This window comes from Theropithecus gelada, chromosome 1 (genome assembly GCF_003255815.1).
Source record: "Theropithecus gelada isolate Dixy chromosome 1, Tgel_1.0, whole genome shotgun sequence".
NCBI lineage: Eukaryota > Metazoa > Chordata > Mammalia > Primates > Cercopithecidae > Theropithecus > Theropithecus gelada.
In genome coordinates, this window is record NC_037668.1 from 6,194,238 (window position 1) to 6,215,769 (window position 21,532).

A 21,532-nucleotide genomic window follows, 5' to 3' on the forward strand; every position below is an offset into this window, starting at 1 on the left:
TAGTTGGTGATAGTTGAGAAAATGTCACTGAAGGAGTCTTTAATTAAAATCTTTATATCCTTACTTAACAAAATTGCAGATATTAGTGAGTTGGAAGTATAATAGAAACTTAAATTCTTTATATTGCAAGTTTTGATAAAGTACAGAAGCAACTGAAGACTCTCAAGTCTTGGCAAAAAGAATTGTCTTTAGTTGTGCTTTTCCCCAGAAGGAGATCTGTTTGTAGGAAAGATTTATTCAACATTTGTTCTAAGAGCATAATGAATAAAAAAGAAGACATGATCATTGTTATAAAGGCACTGTTACAAAGAAGAATTCTTGATTTTCTTAGCTGTCTATTAACTACAAAAGAGCCCTATTAGATGTCAATGACAAGAGTAGATTTCTAAAATAAGTAGAAGAAAGTTTCTATAAACCAGAACGTCTGCTTTTAAAATATTCTTATCCTAGGCATAATTTTTTCAGTTCATGCCTGGTTAAGAATAAAATATATGTCTGATTTATGGACTAAGTTATATTTTTTGAGAAATGGGGAAAAATGTAAATAAAAAGGTAACTTAGATTATAAATTATTGAGCTTTTCATAATATTTTCTAATTCTCTAAAAGTTATATTTAAGCCTTTGCTTTTAAAGATTAGAGTTTTAAAATCAAGTTTTTTTTCCCCTAGTGGATTAAAAAGTGAATAATGCTGGGCGCAGTGGCTGACACCTGTAATCCCAGCACTTTGGGAGGCCAAGGTGGGCAGATCACGAGGTCAAGAGTTCGAGACCAGCCTGGCCAACATGGTGAAACCCTGTCTCTACTAAAAATACAAAAATTAGACGGGCGTGGTGGCACACGCCTGTAGTCCCAGCTACTTGGGAGGCTGTGGCAGAAGAATCGCTTGAACCTGGGAGGCAGAGGTTGCAGTGAGCCCAGATCGCGCCTCTGCACTCCAGCCTAGGTGACAGAGCGAGACTCTGCCTCAAAAAAAAAAAAAAAAACAAAAAGAAAAAGTGAATGTAATTTACTAAGTGAAGGCTTGTTTTTGCCTGTACTGTTAATGGAGATGGGATGAATATTGTGTTTTAAATTTTGTAGCATAAAAAAAATTTAGAATTCCTTTAAGCCAATCCTCGCTATATCAGACATCTTTCTATTAAAAAACTGAGGGGAACAGTCTCCCTTTTCTTAACTTCCAAGACTTCTGTGAATGAAACTTCTTTAAGTGTCTAGGACTAAAATCTGAATAGTGGATTATTTGAACAGAAAAGCTGAAAACAAAATAATCTAAAACAGTACTCCCAGACCCAGCAAAACTATTTCACTGTGATGCTGTTTTCAACAGCTGGACTACAAGCAACAGCAAAGCATTCTGGATTCCCTGTGAGGATGGATAATGCTGTACCAATTGTACCCCAGGCACCAGCTGCTCAGCCACTACAGATTCAGTCAGGAGTTCTTACGCAGGTAAAAGCTAGAGCAATGTGGATACTCAGTATTGCTAAACACTGTTGAGATTCAGATATTTTGTCCTAGAAAATGGTATTTCGTTTGACTCTAAGATCTTTCTTGGTCATGATTCAGTGGACTTAAAATGAAACATCTCTATGGAACAATATACTCATTCCTAACACTATTGCAAGTGTGCCGTCGTCTTCCCTAGACTTGCAGGGAAAAATATCCAGACATTCTTGAGAAATGTCTTCTGAGTAAGTTTAGTTTAATTTTGCGGGATGAAGTGTTTTTTTGTTGTTGTTGTTGTTTTTTAAATGTTGGAGCTCATATAAAGATAAGTATATATGCAGCATTTTGATTCTAAAATATAAGGTTCCACTTTTGCACCCTTTGTGTCCCTTTTGCTCACTCTTAGAATGTCACAGTTGAGAGGCTGGATCACATCAGGATGCCCCTTCACGTATTACATTCCTTCATTCTTTGTGTTTAACCAGACTGTAGAAAGCTTTAAAACTTTATACTTGCTATGGAACATTCGACTAAGATGATAAAGAAAATAGTGAAGTATTTAAATAGCAACAAACAGTATATTTTATATTTTATATATAAATGTTTGTGGCCTATGACACATAGGAAATTCTCAAATCCAAAAACCCTATTTTGTGAACAGGAGGAAGAATTCTTAATAAATGTCTTTGTTTCATAGAACTGATGCCCTGAATCTAGCCCAAGGAGGATTCCTATATTTCTTTGTTTTAGGCCATTGGCATTTGACTTTGTGGGCCAGTGCTGTACAAAGTTGAAGGGGGAAAGTCGTGTTTGGTATATGCATTTTAGGTGCTATCAAATTACTGTTCATTGTCAGTAATAACTTGGGGGGAATGAGAACCCTTCTGAATCCAGATGTCCTGCCTCCGTGTTTGTTTCACTCACCTGCCTAATCTACGTTTCAGGGAAGCTGTACACCACTAATGGTAGCAACTCTCCACCCTCAAGTAGCCACCATCACACCGCAGTATGCGGTGCCCTTTACTCTGAGCTGCGCAGCCGGCCGGCCGGCGCTGGTTGAACAGACTGCTGCTGTACTGGTAATTCCCCTCACTTGATTGTGTTACTAACGGAGTTTCTTTGGTTTCTTTCTTTTTTGTTTTTTCCTGTATGTTTTTGTTCTGTTTTTTTCTGTTTTTTTTTCAAAAAAAATTTTTAGCTTAGTCTTTGCAGAGGGCATGGAAGCATGTGCCATCTTGTGGCTGTGTTCTTGCTACATCTTTTAATGTCTCATTGTTTTCCTCCCCAACATTTGCTGTAGCACTGTCTGACTGATGGTTATATGGCTCTGTAAGGAGCCAGATCCCTTGATTCTTCTTTGCCAGCCTAGTGTGATAAAAGCTCTCAATATAGCCTCAGAAGAGCTTCAACACTGTTACTTGTTTTCTGCCTTATCTTTTACCCTCTGACCCTTGAGCATGAAGGAAGTGGCCTTTAATTTGGCTCAGCTACAGGTACCCGGATGGCCAAAATTGAACTCCTTGGCAAGGTAGCTTTCTCCTTTTTTTGCTGTTTTAAGGTTCTAAAACTTTTCTGCACGTGGAAATGCTTAAGATGCTCTTAATTTATTATCAGTTGATATTAACCATCTTTCTATGGGCACATGAAGATAGCTCTTTTTGCCACTCATGATCAGTGGCAGCTTATATCTTACATTTAAAGATATTCCCTTTAGAATGTAGATCATATTGGAGGTCATATTGTTGGTTGAAATTAAAAGTGAACACATTTTTAGGAGTTTTGGGAGGAATTAATTATTTTACAAATAGGTCTTTATACAAAGGTTGAAAGTATGGCCAACAAACTATGCAAATACATATGCAAATACAATATCTTTGTTATTAAAAGTCACGGGGAATAGTTACTTAATATAGCTGCAGTTGTAGTATTGGGCTTAGAGATAGAAAAAACAAACAAGACTTTGAGGTGTGTTTCAGGATTTGTAACCTTAAGAGTGATTTTTTGGATGTGTTTTGGTTTATTTGGGGAGTTAGAATTATTTATTGGATATCCAGCATTTTATCATTTGACATTTAAAATTAGGTAAGCATCCAAAAACCTGAAAGGCACTATTGAATCCTGTTATTTCTCTGTTTTCAAAGTTGCTTTAAATTTCTTTTGTTGTTTCTTAAGTATTCATGTGAGTGAAAACACTTCCAGAAACATACTTTGGTTGGAATTTGGTTTTCAGTTTAAAAGTCTTTGTCACTTCCAGATTAATTTTCTTGTGAGCATAAAACCTGAGTGTGAGGGAGTCAGATATATTTCCAACTCGATTGATCGAAGCCGCTGGTTTTAACTCACTCATCTGTAGTTTCGAGGTTGGAATGCTAGTTGACACTTCTCCTTTGCTGCTTCTCTTAAGTTTGCACTAGCCATTTGCTAAGCTTTGCATATTTTTGTTCTTCCTCTGTCAAAACAGTTCGTCGCTTGGAACGCCAGATTTCTGCCTCACATTGGAATGTTATTTCTTGCTTTGTATTAAACTACATGCTTTGTCTTGTGCAGGTGTTGGCTTATGGAAAGACGCATGGTGTGACTTAACATACTTCTTTTATTTTTTGTTTTGTTTTGTTTTGTTTTAAATTCTGCTTATGGTAGCAGACGTGTTTGCAGTTTCTCTGCTTTGAAGGCTTCTTGTTTGGAACCAGTATTTGTAACAAGTGGATCTGTTACTTGCAGAAATATTTTTAAAACAGTGTGTTGATGGCCTTGCAATTTGAAATTCAAGAAACAGAACCATATGTACCCAGGCATTGTAGGTAATCGTACTGCAGAATTCAAGTTTAAAAAGGAAACTTCCAAATCTGTTTCCATTTTTTTTCAAAAAATGCCAGAATTTCTGTGAGGAAGAAGTACAGAAAACATTTGTTGCTCAGTTTGTTGCAAGTGATATGGCTTTTTAAAAACTAGAAATCATGCTTTCTTGTAGTGATTAGTTTTTATGTGGAAATATTCCTGCAAATGATACATAAAAACATATTTTAGGTAACTATTAGAAACAAAGTATGGTGCTTTCTGCATCTGTTTTACAAAGATCTTACTTTTAGCCTTATTTTGAAATTCTATTATGTGGCTATAAATGATGAGGTTAGCTTTTTCTTGCTGGCGTAAGATTTTTTTCCCAAAAGGATTAGGCCTTTGGTCATCCACATCTGGCTCCATTTTCCAAGTACTACCCTTTGAAAAAAAGGGAACAGCTCTGCCCTTTGTTTTATGGGTTGAATTGATCTGATATCTTATCTGATTGGCAGTCAGATTAAAAAATTTTTAATCTCCAGGGAGTCCTCTTAAGTCTTTCTACGGATATATTTTAGAATTGTTGCAAAAATAAAACTCCAGCATTTAACCAGCTCTTATCTCTGAACCTTCAGACTCCTTTTCTCTACAGTATAATAGAAGCTCTTAACCGCAGGGATCTTCTTTTCTTTAATACCAGGGTGGTCAGGTTATGGGGGTGGGTGAAAGAAAGCAGTATGTTTTCTTTCCCCATTCATAAGACTTGTAGCTTTGAGCCCCTCTGACTTTTCTTTTTTAATCTCTGCAAGTTAACAATCTACAAGCAACTTCTTTTAAGATATGAATTTTTCTTTCTTTAAAAAAACAGAAGAAAAAGCCAAGAATGAATCAAGTCTGGATGTTTTTTGTGTGTGTTTCCTTACAGCAGGCGTGGCCTGGAGGGACTCAGCAAATTCTCCTGCCTTCAACTTGGCAACAGTTGCCTGGGGTAGCTCTACACAACTCTGTCCAGCCCACAGCAATGATTCCAGAGGCCATGGGGAGTGGCCAGCAGCTAGCCGACTGGAGGCAAGTGTCCTGTGTTACTCTGGGAGATTTGTAAGGGCAGATCCCATAGGGTGGGAGCACTTGATAATAAGGAGAGACTAGTAAGAAAATAAGGAAAATTTGACTCTGTTGGAATCCTTTAAGAACCCATATCAGGCTAGGAGATGGTGTTATAAGAAAACTTTGAATATAGGAAAGCAATAGGTTCTTAAGAATCATTTCTTCCAGATTTTTTAAAGAGAGTCTTAAGTGATTAGAAACCATACAGTGAGATCCTAAAGCCTGATAGTCTAGGTCCCCAACTTTATTTTTTATAATGAAAATCCTTTTTTCTTTTTTTTAATTTTTAATTTTTGTGGTTACATAGTAGGTATGTATGTTTATGGGGTACATGAGATATTTTGACACAGGCATGCAATGTGAAATAAGCACATCATGGAGAATGGGGTGTCCATCCCCTCAAGCGTTTATCCTTTGAGTTACAAACAATCCAGTTACATTCTTTAAGTCATTTTAAAATGTACAATTAAGTTATTACTGACTGTAGTCACCTATTGTGTTATTAAATAATAGGTCTTATTCTTTTTTTGTGTGTGTGTGCCCATTAACCATCCCTACCTCCTCACTAACCCTCCACTACTCTTACCAGCCTCTGGTAACCATCCTACTCTCTATGTCCATGAATTAAATTGTTTTGATTTTTAGATCTCGTAAATAAGTGAGAACATGTGGTTTGTCTTTCTGTGTCTGGTTTATTTCACTTAACATAATGAACTTGAGTTCCATCCATGTTGCTGCAAATGACAGGATCTCATTCTTTTTGTGGCTGAATAGTACTCCATTGTGTATATGTACCACATTTTCTTTATCCATTCATCTGTTGATGGACACTTAGGCTTCTTCCAGATCTTACTGTGAACAGTGCTGCAACGTAGGAGTGCAGCTATCTCTTTGATATACTTATTTCCTTTCTTTTGGGTATATACCCAGCAGTGGGATTGCTGGATCGTATGGTAGCTCAATTTTTAGTTTTTACAGGAGCCTCCAAACTGTTCTCCATAATAGTTGTACTAACTTACATTCCTACTGTGTACAGTTGTTCCCTTTTCTCCATATCCTTGGCAGCGTTTATAATTGCTTGTCTTTTGGATATAAGCCATTTTAACTGGGGTGAGATAATATCTTATTGCAGTTTTGATCTGCATTTCTCTAATGATCAGAGATGTTGAGCACCTTTTCATATGCCTGTTTGTCATTTGTAAGTTATCTTATGGAAAATGTCTATTCAAATATTTTGCCCATTTTTTGATCGTATTATTAGATTTTTTTTCCATAGAGTTGTTTGAGCTGCTTACATATTCTGGTTATTAATCCCTTATCAGATGGTAGGTACTCAACTTTAAAAAAATAAAATGCAGCTGCATTTTGGCTAATTGCTTTTGATGTCTGTTTGGTCCTGATTCTTCAGTGGTTTTGGAATTCACTCTTCTCTCTTTCTTTCTGTTGGTACAGGAATGCCCACTCTCATGGCAACCAGTACAGCACTATCATGCAGCAGCCATCCTTGCTGACTAACCATGTGACACTGGCCACTGCTCAGCCTCTGAATGTTGGTGTTGCCCATGTTGTCAGACAACAGCAATCCAGTTCCCTCCCTTCGAAGAAGAATAAGCAGTCAGCTCCAGTCTCTTCCAAGTGAGTCTGTGTTACAGCTGATAGTTAAAACTGTGCCAATTTGAGAGATATGTTGCCTTGCATTTGGAATATTTTATAGACATATCATATAGATATGAAGCAGCAAGTAGCTGCCAAATTGAGAAAGAGCAAATCATTTCATCTGCACATGTACACCAGGTGTGTCCTGGTTATGATGGTCCTTTCTCTCTGCTGCCACTTTGAATCTGGGGCATTTTATGATGCTTTTATTTTACTTTACAGAGTGAAATTTAGTCCTGGGATAAAGGACTTACAAAAGTAAAATGTCTTGTATTTTGGTGTTCTTGTCCCTGAAACTCTTGCCAGCATGGTGCTTATTTTCATTGGAACTTGTATAGTTAAATGTATTTGCTTAATGATTATGTAAAAAGGAATCAACGAGTAAATTGGAAAGCAGTCTGGGGAAAAGATGTACAATTTGGAAGGCCAAGAACTGAATAATCTTTCCATGTGAACTTTTCCTACAGGTCCTCTCTAGATGTTCTGCCTTCCCAAGTCTATTCTCTGGTTGGGAGCAGTCCCCTCCGCACCACATCTTCTTATAATTCCTTAGTCCCTGTCCAAGATCAGCATCAGCCCATCATCATTCCAGATACTCCCAGCCCTCCTGTGAGTGTCATCACTATCCGAAGTGACACTGATGAGGAAGAGGACAACAAATACAAGCCCAGTAGGTAAGATAAGTGAATGGTTCCTGGCTCTGTTGGTCTTAGACTGTTGGCTTCAGGCAAGTGGGCCCAGTTTGGCCTGTGAAAGAAAGGACCAGCAGGGCACGGTGGCTCACGCCTGTAATCCCAGCACTTTGGGAGGTTGAGGCCAGAAGATCACTTGAGGTCAGGAGTTCAAGACCAGCCTGGCCAACATGGCAACACCCTATCTCTACTCAACATATAAAAATTAGCAGGGCGTGGTAGCACATGTTTGTATCCCAGCTACTCGGGAGGCTGAGGCAGGAGAATCACTTGAACCCAGGAGGCAGAGGTTGCAGTGAGCTGAGATCGTGCCACTGTACTCCAGCCTGAGTGACAGAGCAAGACTGCGTCCCCTTCCACCCCATCCCAAAAAAAGGGCCGAAGAAAAAGGTATTTTGGAAGCATAGCCTTCGATGGGGCTTTTGGTGTTGGGCATACAGAAGAGGGAATGACTTCTTGCTTTTACCTAAGAAGGTAGGATTCACACATGAAAGTAACTTAGGAGACTTTACAGAGTCATACATAAATGAAGTTTAAGTGAACTTGGAAGAGAAAATTTAGAATGAATTTAGAGCCTGTTAGTTCAAAAGGGCCAATTGTAAGATGGTAGAAGCAATATACAGGAAGTGTTAGAGGTGTGGACTCTGAAGTCATTCTGTCCTGGGTCTGAATCCTGTCTTCAACACTCATCACTTCTTGTGTGACCCTGGGCAAGTTCCTCATCTCCATATTCCTTAGTTCCCTCATTTGCAAAATGGTGTTAATAGTACCTACTTCATAGGATTGTTGTAAGGATTCAGTGAGATGTATGTAGAGCATGAGAGTAGTGCTTGATACATAAGTACTCAGAAGTTAACTGCTGCTAATATTACCGTTATTATTACCATCTTTATCATCATTGTTATCATGGGAGAACCAGAGACAGATCATCTAAGAAACATTGCTTAAAAGGGCAATTGAAGCTCAGTATGGTGGCTCATGCCTGTAATCCTAGTACTTTGGGAGGCCAAAGCGGGAAATCACTTGAGCCCAGGAATTTGAGACCAGCCTGGGAAACATCATGAGATCTCATCACTACAAAAGATAAAAACAGTTGGGCATGGTGGTACACACCTGTAGTCCCAGCTACTTGGGAGGCTAAGATGGGAGGATAGCTTGAGCCCACGAGGTTGAGGTTGCAGCGAACTGTGATCACTCCACTGCACTCTAGCCTGGGTGACAGAACAAGACCCTGTCACACACACAAAAAAGAGCAATTCAATTTTCATGTATTTTTCTTTTCCTCAGCTCTAGCCTGAAGCCAAGGTCTAATGTCATCAGTTATGTCACTGTCAATGATTCTCCAGACTCTGACTCTTCTTTGAGCAGCCCTTATTCCACTGATACCCTGAGTGCTCTCCGAGGCAATAGTGGACCCGTTTTGGAGGGGCCTGGCAGAGTTGTGGCAGATGGCACTGGCACCCGCACCATCATTGTGCCTCCACTGAAAACTCAGCTTGGTGACTGCACTGTAGCAACCCAGGCCTCAGGTAAGTGTATCTTCACAACTTGAGTTGAATTCTCCTTTGATGTGTGTATGCTTAAATATTTTGCCATAATCCACTTATGTTAGTGGTAGAGACCAGTGGTGTAGACATTCTTAAAGAGTCCTTAATTCAGAAATCAGTTCCCTGCACAATGTGAAATTATTTTTGGCCATCACTTTATCTTCCTGTGTTTATTTTGCTTGGATTAATGCACAAATGAGATTGTAGTTTCAGAAACACAGTCAGTGCTGATGGGAGAAAGCAGACAAGACCTGTGATATTGCCAGAAGTATTAGGCAATTAGGTTTGCCATAGATGATTTGAATTTGGCAATCGAGATGTAGACAGGACTTGATAATACTGAAAATGACTACAAAAGTGTTTTGGAAAACAGTTATATTCTTAAGATTTTTTTTCTCACCCAGTGTCATAGCAGTGATGCTTTTGTTGGTTTTATTACCAACCCAATTACTTCCATCTTCTTTGCTCTGATAGATACTGGACTTAGGTTCCCTGGTTCAGTTATTGTGTTAGTTGGGTAATAACTGCAGTAACAAATCCTAGATTTTTGTAGCATAACATAGTAGAATTTTACTTCTCTCTCATATAACTTCTTGGTACAAGTGTTTGATTCCTGAGCATCCAGTCAGAAGGAGAAAGTTTGAAGGAGGCACACACATGTTTTAATCTCTTTAGCCTGGAAATAAGTGGAAATAGTGAATATTTCTCACATGGCCCCACCTAGATGCAAGTGAGCCAGGCAATGTAGTCTTGTCAAGGTAGCTGCTTTTCAGTGACAACTTCATACCAAGAAAGGAGTTGGTGAAGTTCAGGTATCAACATAAACCTGGGCCATACCTGTAAAAATTATGTTTTATTGTGTATTATCTTACTGCCATTGACGTAAACAGGGTTATAATTTGAGGGTATTGTGTTACGCCTCTGTGTGATTCTTTTCAGAAGTAGACAGTTGTCCCATTGCAGACAAGGGAGAGAGCTTCCTGATGCCAGGCTACTGAACAGAATTATTAGGACCTCCATGCGCTCTTGGGTCCAGAGAATATAGGCTATCACATGAAACACTGAATAGATGCTCTGGTTTTCCTAATGGAAACACAGAAGCAAGCAAAATTTCACATTCAGCTGTCCTGTAATTTCTTAGAATTTGAAGCCAGTTAAGTGCCCAAGATATAAGTTTGCCTTCTTTTAAACCCTCTTGACACTTTAATATCCTAAGAATTACCAATAGCTTTCTCAGCTTCATATTGTCATTTCTGTGCTTGTTTAATCCCTTCCTACATAAAACTATAAACTCTTAGAGAGAGGGACGGTGTCTTAGCATATTTGTATTTCCAGTCCTTCCTTGTATATAACAATATTATATTATTGTATATAATCAATATTATAATATTTATAATATTGATTTAAGTGAACAAATCTCCTATGTGGAGATTTGTGCCAAGACAGAAAAGAAATGGGTGATACAGGTTATTTTCTTCTGGGGTAAATAGAATTGAGGAATTAAGACATACATGAGACCTTAACGCTTGCAAACTGCATACAAATGTGGACTAATTAATATGATGCCATCTGAGGTTAGCTCAGTGATGTCTACTCATAACTATTAAGCCCGATGCTTTTTTAGGTCTCCTGAGCAATAAGACCAAGCCAGTAGCTTCAGTGAGTGGGCAATCATCTGGATGCTGTATCACCCCCACAGGGTATCGAGCTCAACGCGGGGGGACCGGTGCAGCACAGCCACTCAATCTTAGCCAGGTAAGCGCTACGGGCTACTGCCTTCTCTTTGGGCCCTGCACTGTTGTTACTTTCTGGAGAACCCTGCTTCTGGCTGGATGCTGAATAAAGCCAAATGAAGCCCCTTTTGTGTCAAACAATTTTGTGTTCTATGGCTTACGTCGTACCGCATGTGCTGCATCTCATCATTCACTCTTTGTGTTTGGGATGTACATTCTAGGTTTTCCATCAAACCTCCCTAAGTCTACCATGGAAGGTTAGAGAAACGTCTGGGATTTAGAAAGAGCGTGGGAAGTTTAACCATGTCAGTGATAGGCGTATGCTTTGAGACCAGATTCTCTTTATCCCTCAGGCCATAAGTAAGCTGATCCTTACCTTGTTTACTTGAGTCAAGAGACTGAAAAGCTCACTGGCCACCAAATTCAACTGGTTCTAGGTCCTGCTTGTTGCTGAAGTCTGGGATTTGGGACTTCCCCACTCTCCGAACATCCCCTGCCCCAACCCACCCTTCTACTTCTCTCATTACTTTATTTGTGTTCATTCTTAGAGGCTAAAATTCAATTGCTTGTATGATGTCCACCAGTAGTGAGAAAGTTCAATATGAGAGTGTGTGAGAGCACATGCAAGTGAAAATGTAAGTTTGAGTTAGTGTATGTGTTTTAGGCTCCACATTTCAAGAGGGGTATGAAGAACTTAGAGGAGAAGAACAAAAGAAAGCAATGGTAAGAAATAAAGGTTAGGAAAAATTCAAATTTACTGATGCCAGAATAGGGTGAGTTGAGTCACCAGTTATTAAATTGCAGGAGTGGGGAACCCTGTGATCTCTTGATTCTCCCTCTTCCTGTCATACTTATAAGCAAACTGCTGTTACCTGAGCCAGGTTAGGATCTATCTTGCTAAGAGGCAGAGGGAGGGGTGGCTGATTTCTGACAGCATTCAATGCCAGTCTGGGAGATTATGTGCTATACCCATTCGGAAACAGTACAAGTCAGGACCTGAGCTCTTAACTTGGCCTTTCGTGCCCTGAACCAGAGTGACCTCAAGATTCCTCACTTCCTTCTTTCTTCCAGAACCAGCAGTCATCGGCGGCTCCAGCCTCGCAGGAGAGAAGCAGCAACCCAGCCCCCCGCAGGCAGCAGGCGTTTGTGGCCCCTCTCTCCCAAGCCCCCTACACCTTCCAGCATGGCAGCCCACTACACTCGACGGGGCACCCACACCTTGCCCCAGCCCCTGCTCACCTGCCAAGCCAGGCTCATCTGTATACGTATGCTGCCCCCACTTCTGCTGCTGCACTGGGCTCAACCAGCTCCATTGCGCATCTTTTCTCCCCACAGGGTTCCTCAAGGCATGCTGCAGCCTATACCACTCACCCTAGCACTTTGGTGCACCAGGTCCCTGTCAGTGTTGGGCCCAGCCTCCTCACTTCTGCCAGCGTGGCCCCTGCTCAGTACCAACACCAGTTTGCCACTCAGTCGTACATTGGGTCTTCCCGAGGCTCAACAATTTACACTGGATACCCGCTGAGTCCTACCAAGATCAGCCAGTATTCCTACTTATAGTTGGTGAGCATGAGGGAGGAGGAGTCATGGCTACCTTCTCCTGGCCCTGAGTTCTTAATATTGGGCTATGGTGAGATCCTCCTTTACCCTCTTGAAACTTCTTAGCCAGCAACTTGTTCTGCAGGGGCCCACTGAAGCAGAAAGTTTTTCTCTGGGGGAACCTGTCTCAGTGTTGACTGCATTGTTGTAGTCTCCCAAAGTTTGCCCTATTTTTAAATTCTTTATTTTTGTGACAGCAATTTTGGTACTTGGAAGAGTTCAGATGCCCATCTTCTGCAGTTACCAAGGAAGAGAGATTGTTGTGAAGTTACCCTCTGAAAAATATTTTGTCTCTCTGACTTGATTTCTATAAATGCTTTTAAAAACAAGTGAAGCCCCTCTTTATTTCATTTTGTGTTAATTGTGATTGCTGGTCAGGAAAAATGCTGATAGAAGGAGTTGAAATCTGATGACAAGAAAAGAAAAATCATTACTTTTTGTTTGTTTATAAACTCAGACTTACTTGCCTATTTTATTTTAAAAGCAGCTTACACAAGTCTGTATTTTTACTATCAGGCATTTCTCCTCAAAATCTCATCTTTGTTTATTGGACATTTAAACTTACAGAGTTTCAGTTTTGTTTTAATGTCATATTATACTTAATGGGTAATTGTTATTTTTGCAAAACTGGTTACGTATTACTCTATGTTACTATTGGGATTCTCTCAATTGCTCCTGTGTGTGTTATAAAGTAGTGTTTAAAAGGCAGCTCACCATTTGCTGGTAACTTAATGTGAGAGAATCCATATCTATGTGAAAACACCAAGTATTCTTTTTAAATGAAGCACCATGAATTCTTTTTTAAATTATTTTTTAAAAGTCTTTCTCTCTCTGATTCAGCTTAAATTTTTTTATTGTAAAAGCCATTAAGGTGGTTATTATTATACGGTGGTGGTTGTTTTATTATATGCAAAATCTCTGTCTATTATGAGATACTGGCATTGATGAGCTTTGCCTAAAGATTAGTATGAATTTTCAATATTACACCTCTGTGTTTTGCTCATCTCTCCCTTCTATTTTATGTGATTTGTTTGGGGAGAAAGCTAAAAAAACCTGAAACCAGATAAGAACATTTCTTGTGTATAGCTTTTATACTTCAAAGTAGCTTCCTTTGTATGCCAGCAGCAAATTGAATGCTCTCTTATTAAGACTTATACAATAAGTGCATGTAGGAATTGCAAAAAATATTTTAAAAATTTATTACTGAATTTAAAAATATTTTAGAAGTTTTGTAATGGTGGTGTTTTAATATTTTACATAATTAAATATGTACATATTGATTAGAAAAATATAACAAGCAATTTTTCCTGCTAACCCAAAATGTTATTTGTAATCAAATGTGTAGTGATTACACTTGAATTGTGTACTTAGTGTGTATGTGATCCTCCAGTGTTATCCGGGAGATGGATTGATGTCCCCGTTGTATTTAAACCAAAATGAACTGATACTTGTTGGAATGTATGTGAACTAATTGCAATTATATTAGAGCATATTACTGTAGTGCTGAATGAGCAGGGGCATTGCCTGCAAGGAGAGGAGACCCTTGGAATTGTTTTGCACAGGTGTGTCTGGTGAGGAGTTTTTCAGTGTGTGTCTCTTCCTTCCCTTTCTCCCTCCTTCCCTTATTGTAGTGCCTTATATGATAATGTAGTGGTTAATAGAGTTTACAGTGAGCTTGCCTTAGGATGGACCAGCAAGCCCCCGGGGACCCTAAGTTGTTCACGGGATTTATCAGAACAGGATTAGTAGCTGTGTTGTGTAAATGCATCGTTCTCAGTTTCCCTGCCAACATTGAAAAATAAAAACAGCAGCTTTTCTCCTTTACCACCACCTCTACCCCTTTCCATTTTGGATTCTCAGCTGAGTTCTCACAGAAGCATTTTCCCCATGTGGCTCTCTCACTGTGCATTGCTACCTTGCTTCTGTGAGAATTCAGGAAGCAGGTGAGAGGAGTCAAGCCAATATTAAATATGCATTCTTTTAAAGTATGTGCAATCACTTTTAGAATGAATTTTTTTTCCTTTTCCCATGTGGCAGTCCTTCCTGCAAATAGTTGACATTCCTAGTAAAATATTTGCTTGTTGAAAAAACATATAACAGATGAGTTTATACCAAAGAGCCTATTGTATTGCTTACCATGTCCCCACACTATGAGGAGGAGTTTTGTGGTGCCGCTGGTGACAAGGAGCTCACAGAAAGGTTTCTTAGCTGGTGAAGAATATAGAGAAGGAACCAAAGCCTGTTGAGTCATTGAGGCTTTTGAGGTTTCTTTTTTAACAGCTTGTAGAGTCTTGGGGCCCTTCAAGCTGTGAAATTGTCCTGGTACTCTCAGCTCCTGCACGGATCTGGGTCAAGTAGAAGGTACTGGGGATGGGGACATTCCTGCCCATAAAGGATTTGGGGAAAGAAGGTTAATCCTAAAATACAGGTGTGTTCCATCTGAATTGAAAATGATATATTTGAGATATAATTTTAGGACTGGTTCTATGTAGATAGAGATGGTGTCAAGGAGGTGCAGGATGGAGATGGGAGATTTCATAGAGCCTGGTCAGCCAGCTCTGTACCAGGTTGAACACCGAGGAGCTGTCAAAGTATTTGGAGTTTCTTCATTGTAAGGAGTAAGGGCTTCCAAGATGGGGCAGGTAGTCAGTACAGCCTACCAGGAACATGTTGTGTTTTCTTTATTTTTAAAAATCATTATATTGAGTTGTGTTTTCAGCACTATATTGGTCAAGATAGCCAAGCAGTTTGTATAATTTCTGTCACTAGTGTCATACAGTTTTCTGGTCAACATGTGTGATCTTTGTGTCTCCTTTTTGCCAAGCACATTCTGATTTTCTTGTTGGAACACAGGTCTGGTTTCTAAAGGACAAATTTTTTTGTTCCTTGTCTTTTTTCTATAAGGGACAAGATTTGTTGTTTTTGTAAGAAATGAGATGCAGGAAACAAAACCAAACCACATTCCTGCCCCCAGTCCAATAAGCAGATACCACTTAAGATAGGAGTCTAAACTTCACAGAAAAGGATAATACCAAGAGCTTGTATTGTTACGTTAATCACTTGACTAGCAGTGTGTGGCTTTAAAAACTTTAGAGATTTTTTCAGTCTTCGTCTGCAAACTGGCATTTCCGATTTTCCAACATAAAAATCCACCTGTGTCTCCTGAATGTGTATGTATGTGCTCAATGTGGCTTTAGATTCTGTCCCTGGGGCTTAACATTGTTGGCCCTGACAGGAAGGGAGGAAGCCCGGTGAATTTAGTGAGCAGCTGGCCTGGGTCACAGTGACCTGACCTCAAACCAGCTTAAGGCTTTAAGTCCTCTCTCCGAACTTGCATTTCCAGCTTCTTCCTTTCCAGGTGAGAGAAGAAGCGGGGAAGGGTTCAGTGTAGCCACTCTGGGTTCATAGGGACACTTGGTCACTCCAGAGTTTTTAATAGCTCCCAGGAGGTGATATTACTTTCAGTGCTCAGCTGAAATACCAACCCCAGGAATAAGAACTCCGTTTCAAACAGTTCTGGCCATTCTGAGCCTGCTTTTGTGATTGCTCATCCATTGTCCTCCACTAGAGGGGCTAAGCTTGACTGCCCTTGGCCAGGCAAGCACAGTAATGTGTGTTTTATTCAGCATTATTATGCAAAAATTCACTAGTTGAGATGGTTTGTTTTAGGATAGGAAATGAAATTGCCTCTCAGTGACAGGAGTGGCCCGAGCCTGCTTCCTATTTTGATTTTTTTTTTTTTAAACTGATAGATGGTGCAGCATGTCTACATGGTTGTTTGTTGCTAAACTTTATATAATGTGTGGTTTCAATTCAGCTTGAAAAATAATCTCACTACATGTAGCAGTACATTATATGTACATTATATGTAATGTTAGTATTTCTGCTTTGAATCCTTGATATTGCAATGGAATTCCTACTTTATTAAATGTATTTGATATGCTAGTTATTGTGTGTGATTTAAACTCTTTTTGCTTTCTCCCTTTTTTTGGTTGTGCGCTTTCTTTTACAACAAGCCTCTAGAAACAGATAGTTTCTGAGAATTACTGAGCTATGTTTGTAATGCAGATGTACTTAGGGAGTATGTAAAATAATCATTTTAACAAAAGAAATAGATATTTAAAATTTAATACTAACTATGGGAAAAGGGTCCATTGTGTAAAACATAGTTTATCTTTGGATTCAATGTTTGTCTTTGGTTTTACAAAGTAGCTTGTATTTTCAGTATTTTCTACATAATATGGTAAAATGTAGAGCAATTGTAATGCATCAATAAAATGGGTAAATTTTCTGAATTGTGGCTGTTTTTGACTTCTGTTATAGGATATAAAGGGGATCAATAAATGACATCTTTGAAAGTGGCTAAGCATATTATATTTGAACATCAGTAGAGTACTAGAGACAATTTCATTCTTCATACAAATCTCCACACTGGAAATAAATAGGGTTTGGCAGGGAATACTTCCCAAGAATGCAGTGTCCAGGGCCCTTACTTCACATCATCTGGATCTGACACTTTGAAAGAGGTAGAAGACATCTGAGACAGGCTAATTAAGCTTTGTTTCCTAGTGTATTTTGCCAAATAGCAGTAGCAGAATGAAAAGATGAGTCACCACAGGAAGCTGCTATTTTTCCCCTCCTTTCAAGCTGTACCGTTAAGAGTCATGGTCCTTTTTAGAGAAGGAACCTCTCTGTCAGATTCTCTTGATTCTAAAGTGAGTAGAATTTCTCCCGATAAAGAAATAGGGGGTTGTTTGGATTAACGACTGCAGGTCTCTGAGTAAATGCTCTCTTTGATTTTTCTTTTTTTTTTTTGACCTGTGTGTCAGGCCATGTCTACCTTATGGTGGCCATTAATTCATTTCGGATGCTCCTGCAGCCTTAGTTGGGGTATAGAAATGAGAAACACTCAGAAATACCCTTTTGGACCACAACCGAGAGAAATAACCAACAGTCTTTTCTCCCAGTAGTAAGGGGGTCAGAATACACTGATTTAGACTGCAACAACATACATATATGTATATGTATTTCAGATTCTGCCCCCCCCCCCGCAATAAATGAATGTATAGTAAATTAATGTGAACTCATTGAACACTCCTCAGTTTTGGTGAGAGAATATACCTGGCCTCTTTCAAGCAAAGGAAAGCCATGAAAAACAGCGCTGCTGTCAGCCTTACTTCCAGACAATCAAGAGTTAATTTACTAACTTCTCAGTGACCTCTTTTTTTTTTTTTTTTTAATCTCAGTTATATTTTCTTCTTGGGCTAAATCAGAGAGATATTTGCATAGCCAATCCAAGCCTATCCAAAGTAGTAATTGAATAGTCTTGGGGGAAATCTGCATTTTAGTGGTGAAAACCCCTGTAAATTCAATATATTTGGCTTTTGTGGAAAATTTTCCTCGTGGGGTGAGTCTAAGCCTTAGTTTCTATATTAATCATGAGAGATGACACTAGGTGCTTAGCACAAGGTGGCGCCAATGAGCTTTAGAATAAGTTGGGCTTGACCACTTGGGCCTTTTTTTTCCTGCTTCCTCCCCAGCTTCGAGCTTCTACTGAACAAGGCTGAAAACAACCCACTCATTGCAGGGAAGGGAAGGATTAATGAAAGATGTCAGTTTCTTAAGAAGTCACCACTGGTGAAACTTTTCTGAAACAGGAATGGCGTTTGCTGAGTTTTCTCTGGGGTCTCTGCTTCCTGCAGCTAGCTTTCCTGCTTGACTGCCCAGAGGCCTCTGCCTTTGGGTTTCCATCTCTTTCCCCTCCAGGGGAGCCTACAGCCTAGGGGCGGGAGGTGGTTAAGGCTTCTGGCTGCTGTGCAATGGGGCCATCTGTGTTTGATCAATCCTGGCGGAAAGGAGGGGGTGGGGATTGTAAAGAGACTGAAAGCATTCCAGAGTAGTGAGAGAGACCCAGAGATCAGAAAGAGAGAAGGCACCGCCCCCAACCCGCCTCCAAAGCTAACCCTCAGGCTTGAGGGGAGGAGGCCGACTGTAAGTTCCTTCTACTCTGGCACCACTCTCCCGGCTGCCATGGGGCCCAGCACCCCTCTCCTCATCTTCTTCCTTTTGTCATGGTCGGGACCCCTTCAAGGACAGCAGCACCACCTGGTGGAGTACATGGAACGCCGACTAGCTGCTTTAGAGGTGAGGGACCCCCTTCTAGCCCAGCCTAGAAGGATTCCAGGTCTATTGGTTCAACCAGTTTGTTAGGGATCTGGGGATAACAAGAAAGGGCTCTGTAAGACTCTACAGAAAATTCTCCCTTAATAAGAGGACCTTCAGAATGACAAGCCCTCCTCTTTCCCCACATAGAACAATTCCAAAGCAAATAGACTTTTGCGTTTTAACTCTGGGATTAGACAGAATAAGGGGGCAGAGTGGAAACGAGAACCAAGATTGTGGGGCTGCATCTCCGGAGGAGCTGATGATTCTGTTGAAGTTGGAGGTTCCCAGGGAATCTATAATTTCCTGTCTTTTTAACAGGTTGAGATCTGTAGCATTTTAGTTGCCAGAGGATAATTGCTAAGGGAGCAGAGACCTCTTCACACCTTCATGCACTTAGACCTGCCTAGAGGCTCAGGTGACTCAGTGGCACTGCTCACAGAGAACGCGGGCTGGAGGACATGGAATCGGGGTAGGGGCCTAGGTGAATCTCAGTTAGGCTCTTTACACATTTAGCACCTCTGCACATCTGGTTTCCTTTTCTGCAGGAATGGAAGGGGATATTGAAGCCTGGCTGAGTTTTCTCTTTTTTTCCCATTCCTGACTCCCGAGTTGGGCCTCTCCCTGCCTGGGAGTTGTAACCCTGCAGCCTCCCTCCTGATCCCCCATCCCTTCAGGAACGGCTGGCCCAGTGCCAGGACCAGAGTAGTCGGCATGCTGCTGAGCTGCGGGACTTCAAGAACAAGATGCTGCCACTGCTGGAGGTGGCAGAGAAGGAGCGGGAGGCACTCAGAACTGAGGCTGACACCATCTCCGGGAGAGTGGATCGTCTGGAGCGGGAGGTGGACTATCTGGAGACCCAGAACCCAGCTCTGCCCTGTGTAGAGTTTGATGAGAAGGTGACTGGAGGCCCTGGGACCAAAGGCAAGGGAAGAAGAAATGAGAAGTATGATATGGTGACAGGTAAATGATCTAAAAGCAGGCCCCTAAATCTCTCAGAACTGATACTCTTCCTTCCTAGCTTCTTACTCTTTTTTCCTCTTTGTCCCAGTCCATTGTGGCTCTGTCTTCTGGAATCTGTTTCAGGGAAACCTCTGTAATGCCAGGTCTATTAAGGAGAGGTTCTGGGGATCCAGGCCGCTGTGGTACCCGCTCTTTCTCAATTCTCCCTAAGAGTGGAGGCATCCACTGGGCAAATGCTCACTATTCTCCAGATCGCCCACCCTGGGGGAGTTCCTGCTGGAGGCATCTAATTCTTGCCTCTATTTCCTTTTCCTGTGCTTTTCTCATCAGACTGTGGCTACACAATCTCTCAAGTGAGATCAATGAAGATTCTGAAGCGATTTGGTGGCCCAGCTGGTCTGTGGACCAAGGATCCACTGGGGCAAACAGAGAAGATCTACGTGTTAGATGGGACACAGAATGACACAGCCTTTGTCTTCCCAAGGCTGCGTGACTTCACCCTTGCCATGGCTGCCCGGAAAGCTTCCCGAGTCCGGGTGCCCTTTCCCTGGGTAGGCACAGGGCAGCTCGTATATGGTGGCTTTCTTTATTTTGCCCGGAGGCCTCCTGGAAGACCTGGCGGGGATGGTGAGCTGGAGAACACTTTGCAGCTCATCAAATTCCACCTGGCAAACCGGACAGTGGTGGACAGCTCAGTATTCCCAGCAGAGGGGTTGATTCCCCCATACGGCCTGACAGCAGACACCTACATCGACCTGGCAGCTGATGAGGAAGGTCTTTGGGCTGTCTATGCCACCCGAGAGGATGACAGGCACTTGTGTCTGGCCAAGTTAGATCCACAGACACTGGACACAGAGCAGCAGTGGGACACACCATGTCCCAGAGAGAATGCTGAGGCTGCCTTTGTCATCTGTGGGACCCTCTATGTCGTCTATAACACCCGTCCTGCCAGTCGGGCCCGCATCCAGTGCTCCTTTGATGCCAGCGGCACCCTGACCCCTGAACGGGCAGCACTCCCTTATTTTCCCCGCAGATATGGTGCCCATGCCAGCCTCCGCTATAATCCCCGAGAACGCCAGCTCTATGCCTGGGATGATGGCTACCAGATTGTCTATAAGCTGGAGATGAGGAAGAAAGAGGAGGAGGTTTGAGGAGCTAGCCTTGTTTTTTGCATCTTTCTTACTCCCATACATTTATATTATATCCCCACTAAATTTCCTGTTCCTCATTCTTCAAATGTGGGCCAGTTGTGGCTCAAATCCTCTACATTTTTAGCCAATGGCAATCAAATTCTTGCAGCTCCTTTGTTTCATACAGAACCCCAGATCCTGAGTAATCCTTGTAGAGCTCAAAGAGTCAAAACCCTCAATGTTCCCTCCTGCTCTCCTGCCCCACGTCAACAAATTTCAGACTAAGATGACCCAGACCCAGAGCACTGACCTTGTATGGGGGCAGGCCCCAGGAGCAGGCAGCAGTGTTCTTGCCCTCAGAGTGACTTGGGGAGGGAGAAATAGGAGGAGACGTCCAGCTCTGCCCTCTCTTCCTCACTCCTCCCTTCAGTGTCCTGAGGAACAGGACTTTCTCCACAGTTTTGTATTGCAACATTTTGCATTAAAAGGAAAATCCACTACTCCTCTCCTGTGTGTGTTTGGGTAGCCCTCAGATCCAACTTCCCCCTGACCATGGATTTTCTCCCTCCCAACCCATCCGCACTCCTTGAGCCATATTAAGGACTTGGCTGGGCTCCCTTTGCTGAGGAAGAGTTTACAGTGAGGCGCCTGGGGGAAGCGGCAGAATCCCGCCACTTTAGGAGGCTGGGCGAAAGGCCTCCTTCCACACCCACTGCC

General features: G+C 41.3%; 2 protein-coding genes across 7 annotated transcripts in view; both read left to right on the forward strand.

Annotated features, from left to right (window-relative positions):
* The window catches only part of HIPK1 (homeodomain interacting protein kinase 1), a 46,924-nt gene extending 30,069 nt beyond the window's left edge, over nucleotides 1-16,855 (forward strand). Inside the window, exons 9-16 of one of the 3 annotated variants that reach the window (XM_025389425.1) lie at nucleotides 1,330-1,451; nucleotides 2,393-2,527; nucleotides 5,152-5,294; nucleotides 6,786-6,968; nucleotides 7,457-7,663; nucleotides 8,969-9,210; nucleotides 10,853-10,983; nucleotides 12,033-16,855. In XM_025389425.1, the coding sequence (XP_025245210.1) occupies nucleotides 1,330-1,451; nucleotides 2,393-2,527; nucleotides 5,152-5,294; nucleotides 6,786-6,968; nucleotides 7,457-7,663; nucleotides 8,969-9,210; nucleotides 10,853-10,983; nucleotides 12,033-12,521 (1,652 nt within the window). In that variant the 3' untranslated portion in view covers nucleotides 12,522-16,855. The remainder of the gene's footprint in view (nucleotides 1-1,329; nucleotides 1,452-2,392; nucleotides 2,528-5,151; nucleotides 5,295-6,785; nucleotides 6,969-7,456; nucleotides 7,664-8,968; nucleotides 9,211-10,852; nucleotides 10,984-12,032) is intronic. The other 2 variants (XM_025389428.1, XM_025389430.1) reach the window with 2 other exon arrangements.
* A 1,242-nt stretch (nucleotides 16,856-18,097) lies between these two features.
* Nucleotides 18,098-21,318, forward strand: OLFML3 (olfactomedin like 3). Of its 4 annotated transcripts, none has more exons than XM_025387286.1 (4): nucleotides 18,098-18,704; nucleotides 19,400-19,507; nucleotides 19,565-19,685; nucleotides 20,016-21,318. In XM_025387286.1, exons 1-4 carry the CDS (start codon nucleotides 18,591-18,593, stop codon nucleotides 20,834-20,836), a joined length of 1,164 nt encoding a protein of 387 aa, XP_025243071.1. In that variant the 5' UTR covers nucleotides 18,098-18,590; the 3' UTR covers nucleotides 20,837-21,318. The 4 variants fall into 4 exon arrangements, with proteins under 4 accessions (XP_025243071.1, XP_025243063.1, XP_025243082.1 ...); XM_025387297.1 differs by adding an exon at nucleotides 19,044-19,194 and having other exon boundaries at nucleotides 18,462-18,704; nucleotides 19,400-19,685; XM_025387278.1 differs by having other exon boundaries at nucleotides 19,400-19,685.
* Nucleotides 21,319-21,532: the final 214 nt, after the last annotated feature.